Source organism: Haliaeetus leucocephalus, unplaced genomic scaffold (genome assembly GCF_000737465.1).
Source record: "Haliaeetus leucocephalus isolate CR32 unplaced genomic scaffold, Haliaeetus_leucocephalus-4.0 Scaffold160, whole genome shotgun sequence".
Lineage (NCBI taxonomy): Eukaryota > Metazoa > Chordata > Aves > Accipitriformes > Accipitridae > Haliaeetus > Haliaeetus leucocephalus.
The window spans coordinates 900117-917413 of record NW_010972596.1 but is presented as its reverse complement, the minus strand read 5'-3'; the positions used below and the strand labels follow the sequence as shown (position 1 = coordinate 917413).

The following is a 17297-nucleotide window of genomic DNA, read 5'->3' as shown; positions in this document are numbered from 1 at the left end:
AAATATTTTGGACCTGATCATCTGACTTTGGAGTAAAACAGTTACAGATTTTATGGGCCTGGTGTTCCTCTTGCTTCCTTAGGCTTTACAATAGAAACTACACTACCATCAGCACATTTACTATGCCAGCAAGGCAAAAATAACACTCATTCTTTCAGTTATGGTAGCTCCTGTGGTATAATGGCTGGTACACACACACTGATACTTGAGTTTGTTAACTGTGGCTCTCAAAGCCAGCTGTTGGGTTACTTAGGTGGACACGGAATCTAGTTCTAGTCACAAAATGCCTCTGAATTGCTTTGGTCTCCTGCCAGAAACCAAGCGTATAGGCAGGCAAATGAATTACCAGAGAATTAACTAGGGGTAAACCCAGTTTACCCTCATGGAATTTGTTCATTTCCCTGACCGATGGGCAATGATTGTCAGCTCACAGGAACTGCCCATTTTATCGCCCACATTTTCTTTGATATAGTGAAAATTCATTCTTGAGATTCACGCAAAATTCTTCCCCATCCTGTATTTTATTGGACAAGCCTTGTTGATTCAGCTGTGGCTACTGTGTAATCACTGCTTACCAGTGTCTGCGTTATTTCAGCTGACTGGGAAGCTGATGCCAAACTTGGAGTCAGCTTCTTTCATGAACAAGTAAGCAGAAGAGCTCAGCTGAAGTCCAATGGGTTATTCAGGTCTTTGGGTCATAAGAAGTCCTGCTACAGGGTCTCTCAACGGACAGCCATGGGCCCAATCCTAACTCAGGGGTTGCAAAACTGTTTACCCCAAGCAATTTTGGACAGAGGACTTAGAGAACAAGTTGACTATTCTCTAAACATCTCTGTCAGCCTGTTTCACGATGGTGTAACCATGTCACCATGTAACGTGGTATTGGAGCTTCCTCTTTCAAACTCTGACTCACACCTGCCTTGGAGCTCTGAAATGGCGATCTGTCCCTCAACTATCTACAGACAGATTTCAGACCCCTCTTCCGCCACCTGCTTTATAAAACCATAAAACTCCTTGAAACTAAGAGCTGCTGAAAGATAGCACAGCATTCTCATCACAAAAGAAGTGAAGCACTGGTTTGCTCATGGCTTCTTAGGGAAGGCAGCCAGGCTATAGAGACTGCACCTCTCCAGGCCAATGTTTCAGCTTTGTGCAGGCTTCAGTAAGTGTTGACCAAAAACAACTTACAAAAAAATTTCACTGCACTTAAGACCTGTTGCAATCTAAACATCTATTGCTAATGAACTTTAAAAACATTTCAATGCTTTCTCACTTTGCTAATTCAAAGGTTGCAATTCTTAGTACAGTAATTTGCGCCCTTTCCTTTCCTTTCCTTTCCTTTCCTTTCCTTTCCTTTCCTTTCTGGCTCCATTTATGTCTTTATAACCTTTCAAGACATCTCTGAGAAACAAACAAAAGTCAACTCCACTCCACTAGAATCCTTCAAATACATGTCAGAAAGAAATAGAAAAACATATAAATGCTGTAAAGTCATGAACAAGAGAGGCAGGCCTAATCTGTCCACAACTTGCACAAATGGTAATTTTTGCTAGTGCACTATTAGTAATAATGACCATGCTTCAATCAGCAGCATATTACTAGAAAGTCAACACTATATAGCATATTTTTCTTTACACAAATAAGAATAGACATATAATATGTACTCCTTTCAAGTATGCATATAACACTGAAAAGGCTCCTCATGGTTTCTGAGTGTGGGGAACTACTATTGCCATGTTAGCATTCATCTTAACAGTTTCCAAGTTGTTTCATATGGGACTCTGATTATAAAAAGGGATTGGACACCACCAAAATGAAATCAAGTCTTGGAAGAGGTTAGTTACAGAAATTACAGATAGCCACTTGTAGCTCTAAGATCCACAAAAAACTTGTATTGCTTCTTATGCTTCTCTGATTTCCTCTTGACATAAATTCTGAGAAGAAAACTCATGTTTATTGATGTTAGCAGCTGGATGACTATACGGTTTTGCTGCTATTGTACAGTGGATAAATTCCTCAGAGAGTTTTAACTCTTATTTCTATGACTTCCTCCCTCCTTTTTTTCTTGGTATTTGGTTTTGGGGTTTGGGGGGGGGGGGGGGGGGTAGTTGCTTAGTTTTTTTCCCTATTAGCAATAAAAACCAATTTGTAGTCCTGGTAGTATACCCTCTGTCTGTATAGTGCACCAAGATGTCCCCATGGGTATTTCACTTAGCTTAAGCAACCCAAAGGGATGTAAAATGCCACATTATAATTTGCTGTGTGGATCAGAACAGTATCTGTGCTCTTGCAGTATTGGCACTTTCTGCATGTCCTAGACAAGGTCAGAAGCTCATTACAGCAATCAAATTCAAGCAAATAATCAATTTTGCCTACATCAGCTTCATTTTCCCGTAACTCTTCCTTTAGCCCTCCCTCCTTGCAAGCAAAAAAATGTTTTAAGCAACTATTTGATGTTAATGCTATTATTCCCCCATATCTTACCTGTGCCTTTTCTATCCACATATTAAAAATGCAACATAGTTTGCAACCAGCCTCTATCAACTTCAGAAAATAATCTGCAGTGACATCAGCTGAGAAGTTATTTTTCAACAGAGATTAATTAGATTGGATGTGCACAACCATTCAGATATACAAATCTTCCCTTGATTTTACAGGGAAAAAAGTGATTAAATTATATTTCCAAGAAAGTGCTATATTTTAGATGACTAAGGAAATTGTAAATTTATGTATTTGTTCAACTACAAAAGTGTGCCATGTGTCACAATACTGTGCACTTTATACATAAAAATAAACTACAATTGAGTGAGACAGTGAAAGAGAGAGAAGGTAAAGAAAAAAGAAAAAGGAAGGAATGAGAGAGTGAAAGAAAGAAAAAACAGAAGAGAGGGAAGAAAGAAAGAAAAAATGAAGGAAGGGAGAGAGCGCGAGAAAGAAAGAAAGGGACTCGAGTGCTCACAATGCTACCTGTCATCCCTGTTCTGTTGATATATCTGTGCCTGCTCTGAAGAAACTGACTGAACTAATGAAGAGTCTTTCTCTAAGAATAAAGACGATATATAACATATACGAACACCACATTACATATAGATAACATTAGAGAGATATTTAAATAACTGTTTGCCACATTAGTAAATTGTTTTCTTTTTTAATCTTAACTGTTCAAAACCACTGATTTAAAATAAACCATAACCGTACCTTTCATGGAATAAGAAATCCTTTAGAAGTCCATTTCTAAACAGCAGTGAAAGCAATGAAATGCATAGCTAGCTGGGATCCAGTTCTGCGAATCTTGATCTTTAAAAGAAATAAGAAAGCTAAGCAAGACACAACCTTTCAACTGGGGCAGCATTTGCAACTGTCTTTGAATAACTCCGCAACTTTTGCAAACTGAAAAACAGTTCCGTTCAGCATCATCCCAGCAGCTGGCTTCCACGTGACGTCAGTGCACGGAGGATGGTTTTAAAGCCATCTCTTCCAACCCCCAGCTCTGTAACTTTATATCTCCTCATATTTTGTGTAAACAACTCCAAGTCCAGGACATTTTTAGGTTTTATAGTGCAGTCCAGTCTTTAAAGCTTGCCAAAGCAGTCAGTGTTAATATTAAAGCTATGACAATAGGCAATTTTTGGTTTCTTTTATTAGCGTCCATGTTGTAAAGGAAGATTCTTTGCTGCCTTCCAGACCCAGTTTTCAGGGTTATATTTTTTAGTATGAACATTTTGAGCTTTGCAACTTGATCCCCATAAACTGCTTCATAAAGGTACTTTCTTTAAAGCAGCAGTTTTGTTGGTTAACAGCTATCTTAAAGAGCTAAAAGCAAACCATTCCTCCGTAAAATCTTTTTCTGTCTTCTAACTATGCTACCACTTATGAAGTGCAGAATTATTGGGCACTGTGTAATCCTACTGTCTTGCATTCTGGGAATGGTGATAACAGTTTCTTTGGGATATACCCAAATATTCCTGCTACTTTATAAAGTTTCTGGATCAGATTCTCCAGTCTGTTAAGATACTTTGTGTCTCAGCAAAGCAAAGCACTTGAAATTCAATGGAGAATCTCCGTTGCACAGGGAAACTCATCCCTGGCATAAGGCGAGCAAGGAAGGTCCAAAACCACCTTGGCCTGAATTTAAAGCACTGGGAGTGCCCATAGCGAGTGTCGGCATGGGGTGAGGGCAGGAGCGTATGTGACAAAAAATGAGCCAGCAAGTGACAGTCCACGGGAGACCCTGAAGGCAGCACAGCGAAATTTAGCTGCTCCCCCTGCTGAGCTGCAGGCAGGAGGAGCTCGGCTCGCTCCTTGCGTCTCTGCCCACCACAGCAACTCTCCTGCTGCACCGTGTGTTAAATCTCTTTCATTTGGCACACCGAGAGAGACCCGGGGCAGAAGCTTCATGCACATACCACTGCCCTGCCAGGTACCTGTGCTTGGGTGCAGCTGCGGTCAGTGATTGAGACCACCTGTAGTCAGAAAATTCGTATTTCAGGGAACATTTGTCCCCACGTGTACCCTGGAGAAGGGCCACAAAGTACTTGACTCATGCAGCATAAAAGTCTGGACAAACTCTGCTATAAGATAGGTGTCTTTGAATGCACTAAGCAGGAGTGGCGTATGTTTTTGTGGGCAGAGCAGCTGATGACAAGAGGATCAGTGAGACGAAGGACATGATATGAGGATTCACACATCCTTTGCTCAGTCAGCACTCTCCTCTTCAGAACAATAAGGTTTTATCTGTGATAAAATCCATGCACAGCATAAATATTTTAGCTCTGGGTGTATTTTGTAGTAAATACCAAAGCAGGTTTCAGGGAAAACACATTTTTTCTCCTTATATGGTCTAGCTGTAAGTCTCGGGGAATACATTACTGGGGTGGTTATTCTGCTCCCATGGAACATAAATAATGGGACATGGGCCGTTAGTGAAAATTTCAAAAAGATGATCTAAAAATTGAACAAAGTTGCCCAAGTAAACAACTGAACGTTCCTGAAGAAAATCCCCAGCCTCTAAACTCCGAGGATTTAAAACTTCCCTGTTCATAAAGCAACAGCGTGACTTTCTTTTGGGAGGTTACGTCCCAAGACGCCAGCTGACACGGCTGGGAGCAAAGCCCGAGTGCCTGGGAGCAGCACCGAGCCCACAGCTGGAGGCTGGGTGCCACAGCCCTGCCTCCTCCCTGAAGCCAGCGCAGCTGCACCACCGCAAATCAAGACAGACTCTGAAGACATTTTTTTTTACTCTTATCCGTCAGCATAGGCTATTATTCTTGTGTCTTTAATATTGCTAACTCCATGCCCCTCGTCTTGTTACACGAACGCTTTAAAGCAGAACACAGTAAAATTAAAGAAAACAATGGACTAAATCCCAGGCTTGAGCTTTCGCTCAGGCAAAAGCCTACATTTCTGTCAGTGTGAGGAATTAGAAATGTGTGGGACTGAGGGGCTCATTAGGAGACAAGAGCTGGACCCCACTCATAGGTCACAGGGCCACGTTAAACTCATGCTAATATGGGAAAGGTAGAGAAAAGTTGGGACAAAGAAAACATGAATAAGTGAGCTCTAAAAACCTGGGCTCATTGCTCTGGACGCCCTTAAGTGTAGCAGTAGTGACTTTTGCTTTTGAGGAAAAAAAAGTTCTCCAACAGAGACTGTCCCTCCTCCACCAGCAGCAGACAAAGCAGCAAATGTGACTTTCTGGCCTCTGGCACAGGCAAAATAAACAGGAATGCTATTGTAGGTTTATTACATCTGACACACCGCTTCCACAGGCAAAGTGTACTTTGTCCATACCTGGTGTCAACTCTGCTTGTGTTAAAAGTAAGCATCTCAACAAAAAAGGTGCAAAAGCATTTTAAACAAGCCCTCTGCTAAATTTCTCTTCATCATGCAAGATTGAAGACAAAGGAGCATGAGTTTCAGCATGGGCTATAATCTGATTTTATACTCAGGGTAGTGTGTGTTCTGGTTAATAGTCTGTGCTCAAGATCACTTTAGAACATCTTCAGTTCTGCTGTACTAGCTTGGTTATGGCACACCCATTTTGTTATGTCCACATAAATTTGGTAACAAGAACAGCACTGCTGCCACTGTAATCAACCCAACCACAACCTCAGATTCCTGAATGATGTACACCTTGATAATCCTGGCAAATACATCTCAAGAGTGAATATATAAATTGGGAAATGGGCAGAAGGGAATACAAATTCTGTCTCCTCCTACTGTTGTGCACTTCTGTGATAGTATGTAACTTAGTGGAGAAATAGAGCCAACAGCGTTATGTCATGTCACTTCTCCAAGGTTACATTGGAAATCGGTGGCAGATACTTTAGATGTTTACTTTAAATAGAGCCACTGTAATTTTCCCCATAGGCAACTGCATGTGTAATGGCAAAAGTTGGGTTTGAATATCACTTCCCCTGGCATTAAATCAGAGACAGAAATGTAAGCCAATGGGAATTACGTCCCTGATACTGATGCCTTTAGAAGTCTCCTACTCACCTATCAAATTCTGGGGTGATTAAGGAGAAGGGCATCTAATATCCTAAAGCTCTGCTTGTTTTTGTAAACAACTCCCAAAGTTCATGTGCAGTTCATCTCTTTTTATAACACATATTTAGACAGCCATGTTTTTGGCAATTTTCTATTTTCCGACTGCCAGGCATATTTCTGCACTATAGCACCTGCTCTCTTCTAGTTTTGATTCTGAAGCACTGGTGACATGTGTCAGCACACACTTATTCTATCTCTAACTGGAGCTTCAGGCATGGATTTTTTTGGTTGAAAGAAGTATCTCTGATCCTGGAGAAGATTATCATTCTAGTATCATGGGAATTTTTCAGTAAGAGTAAAGAAAATAGTTGTAGAGGTATTTTGTCAGGGCATTCAGAGCCGACTCTGAATAGGAAACAAATTTAATTGAATGTATCTGGTTGCATTAAAGGAAAAAATGCCTCTAGTTTCTAAACGGCATAAAAATTCATTAGAGTTACTGCCAATTTACACAAGTGTAAAAATGTCAGAATTAGATCTATAGATGCAAGATCTCTTCTTTCTGAAAGAACATAGAATGAATTCTCTGGGAACATAGGAAACAGAAATTTAATCTTTCAGAGCAATGTAAAATTAAGGCAATCTTGGGGTTCAAAGTCAATGCCGTTTTTGCTAGAATATTAATATTTGCCCAGAATATTCCAAAATAGGAACTATGAATCCGCTATTGGTTTAAGTAAGATTTGAACTGATAGGTAACCTGGCATATCCAGCTTGTTGCCACATAAAAGCAAAAATCTTATATTCTTCTTATTATCGCTCTGCAGAATTAGACGCTATGCGGCAGACAGAACCTAGTGAATCAGCAGTGTTCTGGCTGGCTCTGTCCTGCCTGACTCCCACACACTCCTGCTAGAGGATGTGGACATGTTCGGCTGCATTTACTCACTCACCTGCGAGGTGGACTTTGCCCACCAGGCCAGTAGCCGCGTGGGAAGAATCTGCTTCCTTTCTTGGCAAGTATAATTATTGCATTTCTTTGTGAGACCAAGTTATTCCAATTTAGCAAGACACAGAACACTTATTTCTTTGGCTATGTGTTATCTTCCGGCTATGGACAGGTGTCCATACTGATTTTATTAGCTTCCTCAGCAGCTTTTAAAATAGTGAAAAATGGAGGGTTGTGAGCTTCCCTGCAATATCTGGTGTGAAACAGAGAAGCAGCTCCAATCACTCCCTTCAAGCTGAATGCAGAAGAACATGAAAAACACATCTCATTTCTCATTGAGATTTCTCTGTACTGAGGTTTGCAGGGGTCCTCACTGTTCCCCTTGCTCATCACAGATTCAAAGACTGTGGGGAGCTTCTAAAGTGATTTTGTATGCTTCGGTATGTTTTAATTTCAGATTGTAGCTTGTGCCATAGCTCCCTAAATGTCCCAAAAGGTCTCGGCTTTGATTTGCTTTGTTGATGCCTGGCAGAATTAGGATGAGGAAAGTTCCAGCTAAACACCAGAAAAAACACTGTGAGACATCAATGGGGTTATAATAGCCAGTCCTGTGCAGAGGTTATCTCCACTTTTCTGAGGAGGTTCATCCTCACCTTTTCTGATTTCTGAGAAAGAAGCAATTCTTTCCCAATTAATTCCAAGATGTATTCAATATATGAATTCAATGTATTATACTTTCCTACTACTTTACAGTAGTACTGTTACTGATACACTCAGTGTAAATCAAACTGTCTCTACTCATCCTTATTACATACAAGGCTGAGAAAGGTATAAACAAGTGTGGGTAAAAACCTGAAAGCCCAAAACTTCAGATCAGATTTAAGTATGATTTATTCTCTTTTATGGGATTGGGCCAGTAATATTTAACAAAACCCAAATGATCTTTTCTTGCCCCAAGAGAGACACTAAAACAGAAAGAAAGTCAAAAAGTCAGTCTCATGCTAAGATTTAGTATGACAAGTTTAAGCCTCAAATTATTATACTTTTAATGTCCAAACTGCAAATCCATGGGGGGGAATAATTTCTCGAGCAATTGCTGAAAAATTTCTTACAGCACTTGCTGAAAGAAAAGCAGCAGAAGGGCCTTTTCCCACTGGTTTGAGAACTATCTTTTGAGTAACAGAAAATCACTGTGAAAGGATGATATGCTTGACCATATCTTGTCATAATAGTTTCTAATATGTGGAACTTAACTTTTAGGCAACTGAGCATAAATTAGAGCAGCTTAGAAACTCCTTGAAATTACTTTGGGCCTGACTTTCTTTTTAATGAGGACACCAGGCAAGGCTGTCTATTAATCTCACATATATTGATTATAATTTCCTTTAGACATATCTTGCTAATTACAAAATAAATATTGATGACAACATCCCCTGGTAGGAATAAGTATTTGGATTAAATGAAGGTTAAATGATTTAACTGATCAAGGTTACTACAGCTGCAGAGTATGCTGAGGGAAAGCTAGACAAACAGGGAGAAAACCACAAACTTTGTTTAATACTGAATGTTGAGTTTACTATTTTTTTCGTTCTCGTAAAATAAATTTTACTGCCCAACCTCTGCTTCCCTCTGAGGGGTTTCCCTCAAAAAGGTGTCTCTCTACTATTTCAGGTAGCAGAGCACAAGCCAGGCACGAAGATGAACTGTTCTCACTGGCGAATGTGTTAAGTGAACTAAGTGCTAGCATGATAAATAAAGGGAATCCTTATTGCCAGCTAGAAAAACAGCTGCTTTATTTATTACCACTATTCATTACTAGATTTTTTTATCAGGGCATCTGCACCAAAAAAATTCATTAATACACTTACTTGTAAACGAGCACCTTTGGAGAATGCAAATTTGTGGGACTCAGTGGTTTCAATATGGGTTGAATAAAACAGAAAAGAAAACTGAGCTTCATTAGGCATTTCAGGTGAGGTTTTCATAGTGGGAGCTCTACTGTTTGTAGGAACTATGTTCAGTGTAATAGAAAGATCATGAGTCACCTGCGCTCTCAGTGCAGCCTCTCATAGGCAAGACAGGAATATTTAGTGACTATTGATGCACACCTATGTATACAAGCTTCCCTCACCTATGGTCGCTCACTACCAACAGCATGGTCAGATGGGGATCACTCCACAAGCCAAGAGTTACCATGTTCATTCAAAACTCTTTCTGAAACCTGGAGAGAGAATCCAGAGCCTTGGTGGCTACAGACTGGAAAATGTTACCTGATAAACTAGGTTGTTAGGAAAAGATATTTGACATAAGACAAGGTGACTAGCATCACTCTCTTCAGTTCAAGTCAGACTGTAGCGTGGCCATTTTTCTAGAGCACAGAGAGAATGCAGCCAGCCTACATCTCTCAGAAGACTCCTCGCCTACTCTGATACCTCCCCCTCGTGCATCTCATTCTCAGGGGCTCCAGCTCCTTGCCATGTTTCCAGATCTAGTGCTCTATATACCAACTGTTCTGATCTTGTCCCCTCCGTGGTGTCTAATCCACATAATACAGTGCTGAAAATCATTATGATCACAATCATGCAAAATATGTACAAGCTGTGACAAACAATTGCAGAATACACATCGAATGTGGTTTTACTATTCATATGTGGCTAGAATACAAATTCTTTTGCTGGGAGTGGGAAGAGGAAAGGAACAGACTCCTCACACCCACTCTGCATATTTCTGGTTCACTTCTGATTTGGTGCAAATTAATGAATATTAAATTGGTTCCAGTCACTCAGGGAGTTTTTATTAAAAAATTATAAAACCAGATAAAGTGAAAAATATCATTTTCTGTTTGCTTACCTGGAACACCGTGGTGAGCGGGTTTCCTATTCAACTGGGTGACTTTTTGGTATGTTTTTTGCAGTTTTTTTGATTTTGTTTTGGTTTTGGCAAACAAGTAGTCTTCAGTGTTTTTACAGCAGTGGCTATTACAGAAACTATGTCTCTTGCACTTCTTATCTTGGAGGGTGGACAAAATAAACAAACTGAAAATAATACTACAATGAACAGTAAATGATGAATGGCTTACAGTACAAAAAACAGTGTAAAAAGGAAGACAAGCTTAAATATTGTTGTGTATGAAAGGGATGAAAATAATACAAGGATGAGAATAAGTAAAATGATAGGCTGGAACATCTGGGAAGGTAAATACAAAGACAAAGAGAACAGTCAATTAACGGAATAGCAAGTCCAAAGTTTCAACAAAATAAATAGTGAACCAGACTATGCTTGTGGAGGGACCAGGTGTCCATCTCCCATTGACTTTAGTAGGAGTTCTGCATGGTCAAGCCCCGAAATGTCCGATTTAACTATTGCTGTTATTTGTTTAGAGAAAATACTAATTAGTTTGGTTTAAATTTGTATAAGCCCATGCAGTGCTCTGCCTTTAAGCTAATGGGAGCTCTACAAGCTCAGAGCTATTGCTAGATCAGAAAGTGAGCATGCTAAATGCCGTTTCTGTTTGATTTCATGCAATACATGTAGAGTAATTTATTAACTTTAAACTCACTGCGTCTGTGACTTTCTGATACAAGGAAACAAAAGACTAATTAGTCAGCATAGGAATAAGAAATAGCTTTCAGCTTCACCTGGCAACTACTTTGACTGTAAACTAGCACAACCGCACAAAGTAAATTAACACAGCAAGAGACTTACTAAAACATTGGATAATACCATGAGCAATAACAAGATTTGCCAACTATAGGATTGCATTGTAAGATAAGGGTAGGTAATTTTCATTTTTCATGGCAAAAGATCTCGAGTCAGCAAGGAATTTGCTCCCCAAAACCTCTCTGAAACAATTCTGCATAAAAATGAACTACAGAAAAGATGCTAGTCCCTGCTGCATGTAAGCAGTGACCCACAGGCCTTCAACAAGATACAAACAGTTACAGCAATTCCAATATTCACGCTACCGCATGCCTCTGTGACTCTGTAAAGTAGATTTGCATGGTTTATTTTTCTCTGTGGTTTGTCATATTGTCTATAATTTTGGAAATCTAATGTTTACTCCTGTTTAACATTAATAAAATTTTCTTTTTATTCATTTAACAGGAACCCAACCACTAAGAAAACAATCATGTTCATTTATGTGCCAAAAATGCTGTCTGCACTGCCTTTACTGGCGATGAAGGCACAACTCTGGCAAATGCGGTTGCAAAGCCAGAAAGGAGCACAAACTTCCATCTCCTAGAGCATAATTGTTTTAAATTCCAGGAGACCAGACTTATTCACTGTTTAAAAACAGCCCCATTGATAGAACAAGGTTTCATATGGCCAAATGAGGATTTAAAATAATTTAAGAAATGGAGATTTTTGTCCACTGTCTAGAATAAAGAATTTTCATGTGCCATACATCGAATTTAAGGCTTAATTCACTTGGCAGAGCCTTTTTACCTGTAGGCCGTAATAAGTAAAAGTCTACCTGACTCACTGACAAAGGTTCATCTGCACTTCGATCATCCGAAGACTTTGGAACTTCGAGTCTGTCGATGAAAGCCTGGAGCTCTTTCCTGAAGGCCTTCATCTGTGCATTGATCCGGTAAAGAAGCTCATGCTCTCGTATTCTGCTGCCATCATCTTCCTCATCCATCAGTCCAAAGAGGTCCCCATTAGCTACATAAATTCTCGCCTCTGTTATGATGGTGCTGGTGTCAGAAATTAAGCGATCTATTGTCTTGCCCAGCCGCTCAGCTTCAGAGCGAATGTCCTTCATCTGCTGTCTGTCAGTGAAGTTCTTCTGCCACCCAGATGGTGTTGGATAAAAAGACCTCGTGGGTGTCAGGCACCGAATGTTGCGTACCTCTTCGGAGTCGCTTTCCCCACCGATGGGGCCTTCCCTTTTGCGGTGAGGGGGGCGGGAATCATCATCGCTCTCTTTTTTTCCTGCATCACTTTCCGCATCACTGTCTCTGGGACTGCCACGGATCCCAAGATGAGAGGCCAAGTCATAGCGTTGCATGTTGGACATTAAGACTCTGTTCTCATACTGGAGTTGCATGACTTTGCCGCTCAGCTCATTGATCTGCATTCGTGCAGCTTTTAGCTCCTCCTGTAATGCTTCTGTCTTGGCATTATCATGGTGCCTAGAGCTCTCATGGGCCCCAGACTTGTACTTGTATTTGTTCAGCTCAGCTGTTATGCGCTTGTTTTGTTCTTCCAAATCAGCTAAATTTCTCCTCAGCAATTCTGTTTCATCTTCTACTAGCTGCAAATGCTGTCGTAATTCTGACAGGGATTCACTCTGCTCTCCCAGGAGCGGGTTAGCGGTCCCTGAGAAATCATCTCCTCTTAAATCATCAAGTTCTGCTTTCAGTCCTCTATTTTCTACTTCTAGTTCCACTATTTTCCTCCCAAGAATGTTAGCTTCCTCCTCCACCAGTCTCAATCGAAGCTTGAGTTCAGCTTCTCTTGTGGTAGGTGGCCCACCTGCTTCGCCTTTTGGCAAGGGACTGTCCAAATCCCCATAAAATGATCTATATTTTTGCAGCTCGTGTTCAAATCTGTCTTTCTCTTTATCGATCTTAGCCATTTTCTTCCTCATCAAGGCTGCTTCTTCTTTGACAAACTGTAGCTGGCATTTCAGGTCTTCATTGTCCTCCTTAGAAAAAAGAAAAAGTAGTATTTGAAGAAACCTGATGTAAAACAGGAGACCTCCAGTGGATGGCCTTCAATTACAAGATTAACAATCACAGGTACAGTTTTAGATACTAAGAGATTTTCCTGCAATCATTTTTTCACTGATCAATAAATGAGAGGGAAATAAACACTTAAATTTAAAAGAGGGGAACAGACTATTTTACTTGCAACTAATGTTTGCACAGTCCCCAGAAAATACATTGTGGGGGTGGGGGTGGCTTGTAAAAAATCCTTATATTTTCTAGGTTTGCAACACTGTAATAGACTTTACAGTGTTCAAAAATCCTGAAGTCAGTACACAAAGGGCCTATAATCTTGTTACACTGGTGCTCCCATTTACTTATTTTGCCTAAAATATAGAGTACATGAAAGCTGGTGGGTTCTGTTGCAACACCAGCAGTTTGTTTAGGTGGTCCTTGACATAGTGTTGTCTGACTGCAGATCTGGGGTAAGAGCTCTCCATTGCACAGCATACAGGAAAACAAAGAACAAAGCAAACAAGCAAGTAAAGTGCAAATCTACAAGTCATGTACATCATTTCCACAGTGTCCCTGAAGCCTCCACATGAGAATCCAGGCTACAGTTATTACAACATACCTCTGTAGGTGTCTGCTGTGACTTTTTTTCTGATTTTGGTAGGTCTTTGCTCCCTCTTCTTTTCAGTGATTGCTGCAACAACAACAAAATGAGATGTGCTGAATATTTCACTAAAAAGGTATATAATTCATATTTCATTCATTTTAAAAGATAGCAAGTCAAATGCAACTATAAAGGAATTAATTTCTTGTGATCCTTGAAATACCAAATATAGAGGGGAGACACAGCTGCCCCAAAATGACACAGCAATGTCATACAAGTAAAGTATTGGTTTAATCAGTCTGTTACCTTTTTTATTCAACACATTTTAAGACTAGTGCATAATGAATGTTTAGCACATGACAAGAGAGGTAAGGAAGCAGGTGTCCCAAGTGGTAACTTACAGATGGAAAGCTGAGGCAAGCAGTGAAACCCAGCTTGCCCATTGGATATCAACCCTATTAGGGCCAAGGCACTTAAAGATGCGTCTAGCCAGACATGTAGCCTTAGCCTTTGTGGTAGGCGAGCTACATAAAACAGCGTCACTGAGGTCCCGTCAGCTGACTTGAGTGTACATCTACAAGCACACCTTTCTCTGTGTCCCACCCACGGACTTCAAGCTTGCGGTGTATCGCGGTCACACCTCTGTAGGTGTGCACTGTAGACAAACTCTGTGCAGACAAACTCACACATAGATCTGGTCGCTAGGTTTGTTCCGTTTTCAGAACATGTTCAAGGAGACACAATTTAAAGCTGCTTGGACTCCAAAGTCCTAAGGCAAAACAAAGCATATGAGCTTAAGAACAGCACCACACAAACACATGTACGCACTACCACATGAACAAGCTGCTTTGGTGTCTTCTCATCCGCTATGTAGCCAAAGTGAGTAGAAAAGAAACTTCTGCTTTTAGAGCAGGATGCACTGGCATTGAAGCCTACTAGCATATCCAGCAAAAATCTTGTAATTGCTGACAGTAGAAAGTTTGTTAGTGGGCAAGCGGTAGCAGTGGAAAACAACTGCAACCACCCCACCGTCAACACTCAATAGAGAGCATCAAGAAAACAGCAGGAGAAAGGAAAGCGAGTGGGAGAGTATGTTAATACATAACATCCCACTTGCAGCTGTTCCCAGTTTTTATGTTCCCCAGGTAAAATGTAGGCCCTGAGGCCAGGCAGTGATACAACCAACACCGTCTCCCTCTGAGATTATTCTCTAGTAGAAGGATCCTTTGTGCTGCAGAGAAACATGCATTTCCCTGCACCAGCCAGGGGAGAATCCAGCTAAAAGCCATCCAGTTCCATACGGTGGGAATTAAATTACGTTCATAATCCTCAAGGAACAGAGTACAGTGGGCAAGTATGCTGTATTTAACAATCCTGTGCACTATTCACCTGCTGGTACCAATTGTTCTCTTTCCTCTGCAGATCACCCCCATAGCAAATACTAAGCTCATGAACTGCTCACTCCAAAGGAAAAATCAATGCCATAGAAATGACTCACATATAAATGTGAGCAACCACAAGAGATGATTTCTCATGATGCTTTTTGCTCAAATTTACTATAGAGTTATGCAAGAATTAAGAAAAATGACCTCACATTCAGAATCAGAACTAAAATTCACAGATGGGTCCACCAAGAATCAAAGTTAAAATTTTTATGTCTCTTGCAGAAACATTGAATGCTCTCAGTAAACAAAAAATAAAACCAATCAAAGATCATCAGCTATGATAGCCATATATCTGGATAGCTGTGAATCACGGGCTTCTAAAGGAAAAGACACAGAAAATAGTTAAATTAACTCACTTTTTTCCTTTAAATATAAAGCCAACAAATTGGGATCCAGTCTACAAACAAAATGCTTCTTCTCCAGGGTCACCCACCAGTTATAGTATTGCAGAAATGGTATATGCATGTGGAGGCTCTGTATTACCACTAATTACACCACTATGTATTATCACTTTGAAAAAACCCTTTTCAAATCAGTTAGCACTGCAAACTTCTTGCTCCAGATTCTTGCCAATACCACCCACTGATAAAATAACTAAGGGATAGTTAAACTATATTTCTGCTTGATTACCCAAATGCCTTCTATTCATCCTGCTGAGCTCAGCATCTCTCCAGGTGTAATGAGGTTCTGAAATGCTGACCTGCAACTTCTTGCATACCCTACAACTTTTCAGAAGATGAGATATATGAAAAAGTTTCCCAAGACAAAAAAAAAACCCCAACACCAAAAGATAAACTACAGAGAGCAAAAGGTATTTTCCTAGTTTTGACATAAATTGAAAAATCTGGTTTTTTCCTTTCTTTCTGTATCTTTTGTGTTCCTTTTGGTAGTCAGGATAGCAATATTTTAATTAAGACAATAGCTGTGTCTATGTAATGACTAGGCACTACTTTCTATTCTGCTCTACTTGAATTATAACAAACCATCCTCAGAGCTTGTAATATTCACCAATGAAATGGTGTTTAGCAACAAAATTTTGTAGCAGAAAGCAATGAAGAACATGCACAATTCAATTAGCAGGATGATTTGGGTAATTGAATTAGGCCCAGCTGGAATTGGTATGATCTCTTTTCTTGTGAAAACCACCACAAGACAATTTCTGATCACTAGAGGTCAAGATCTCACTTGCACATCTCAGCTGACAGATGACATCTGCAAAATCACAGTGCCCCATAACATCACGTTAGAGCACTGAGGCAATACTCATACTGATCAAAGAATGCCACATATCAAGCAGTATATCCTGCTATAAATAATAAATTTCTGAGAGCTTTTTCAGAGGTACATTTCACAACTTACAGTGGCTACTCTTTCTATCATTTCTCTCAAGCCTTGTACTAGTCCACTCTTCCAATCCAATTTTCAACATTAAACAATTTATTGCTGCTAATGGAAGAAATTCATCAAAACAAAACAGAAAAAGGAAAAAAAAGTTCAAATAAACATATGGCAAAAAGAAAAATAGCAACCCAGACCTCTGCAAGTGAATCTTCATACTATCCCTGCAACAGGACACTATTAAAACTGTTTGCATGTTGCTTGTTTTGACATACTAACAAATGTTAGACAGGGTGAGTGAGTGATTCAGCCACCTTCATGTACAAAACCTGTGTGTTCAAAAATTTTTTGTTAGATCACCTTTTAATATAATTCACCACTTGTTGATCCTTTTCCCATGTCAGAGTACCACAAAGCATACTGTAGTGCCACTAAAAGCCACCTCTGCTGTTTTCTCAACTGTAGCAAAAAAATCTGCCCCTCATATTCTAGAATTGGTCTTGAGAGCTTGTTGTGAAGGATAATTTGAGGGCTCAGATAATTCTTATGCCATATAATTTTTAAAATCATATTCAGTTCACTCTAATGATTATGAGTTTAAAAAAGGCAAAGATAAAGTAAGTGCAAAAGTAGTCTTATGTCTATCTGATCAGTAATGCTTAGCAGACAGCATTATGGTTTTAATACCCTTGAACAAAGTTACCCGTCTGCAGGAGAAAAGAATAAGCAAAAAATGCATATAATACTGTCTCTACAGTGGGGAGTTTGCTAAACTGCTCAAGTGCTAACGAAATATTTCAACAGCACTG

General features: G+C 39.9%; 1 protein-coding gene across 1 annotated transcript in view; it reads right to left on the bottom strand.

Annotated features, from left to right (window-relative positions):
* Positions 1-17297, bottom strand: part of SOGA3 (SOGA family member 3) — a 45159-nt gene that overhangs the window by 4106 nt on the left and 23756 nt on the right. The window contains exons 3-6 of the mRNA XM_010562495.1: positions 13724-13795; positions 11913-13088; positions 10289-10624; positions 3199-3297 (exon numbers count right to left, since the gene is read on the bottom strand). Of these exons, the coding sequence (XP_010560797.1) occupies positions 10514-10624; positions 11913-13088; positions 13724-13795 (1359 nt within the window). The 3' untranslated portion in view covers positions 3199-3297; positions 10289-10513. The remainder of the gene's footprint in view (positions 1-3198; positions 3298-10288; positions 10625-11912; positions 13089-13723; positions 13796-17297) is intronic.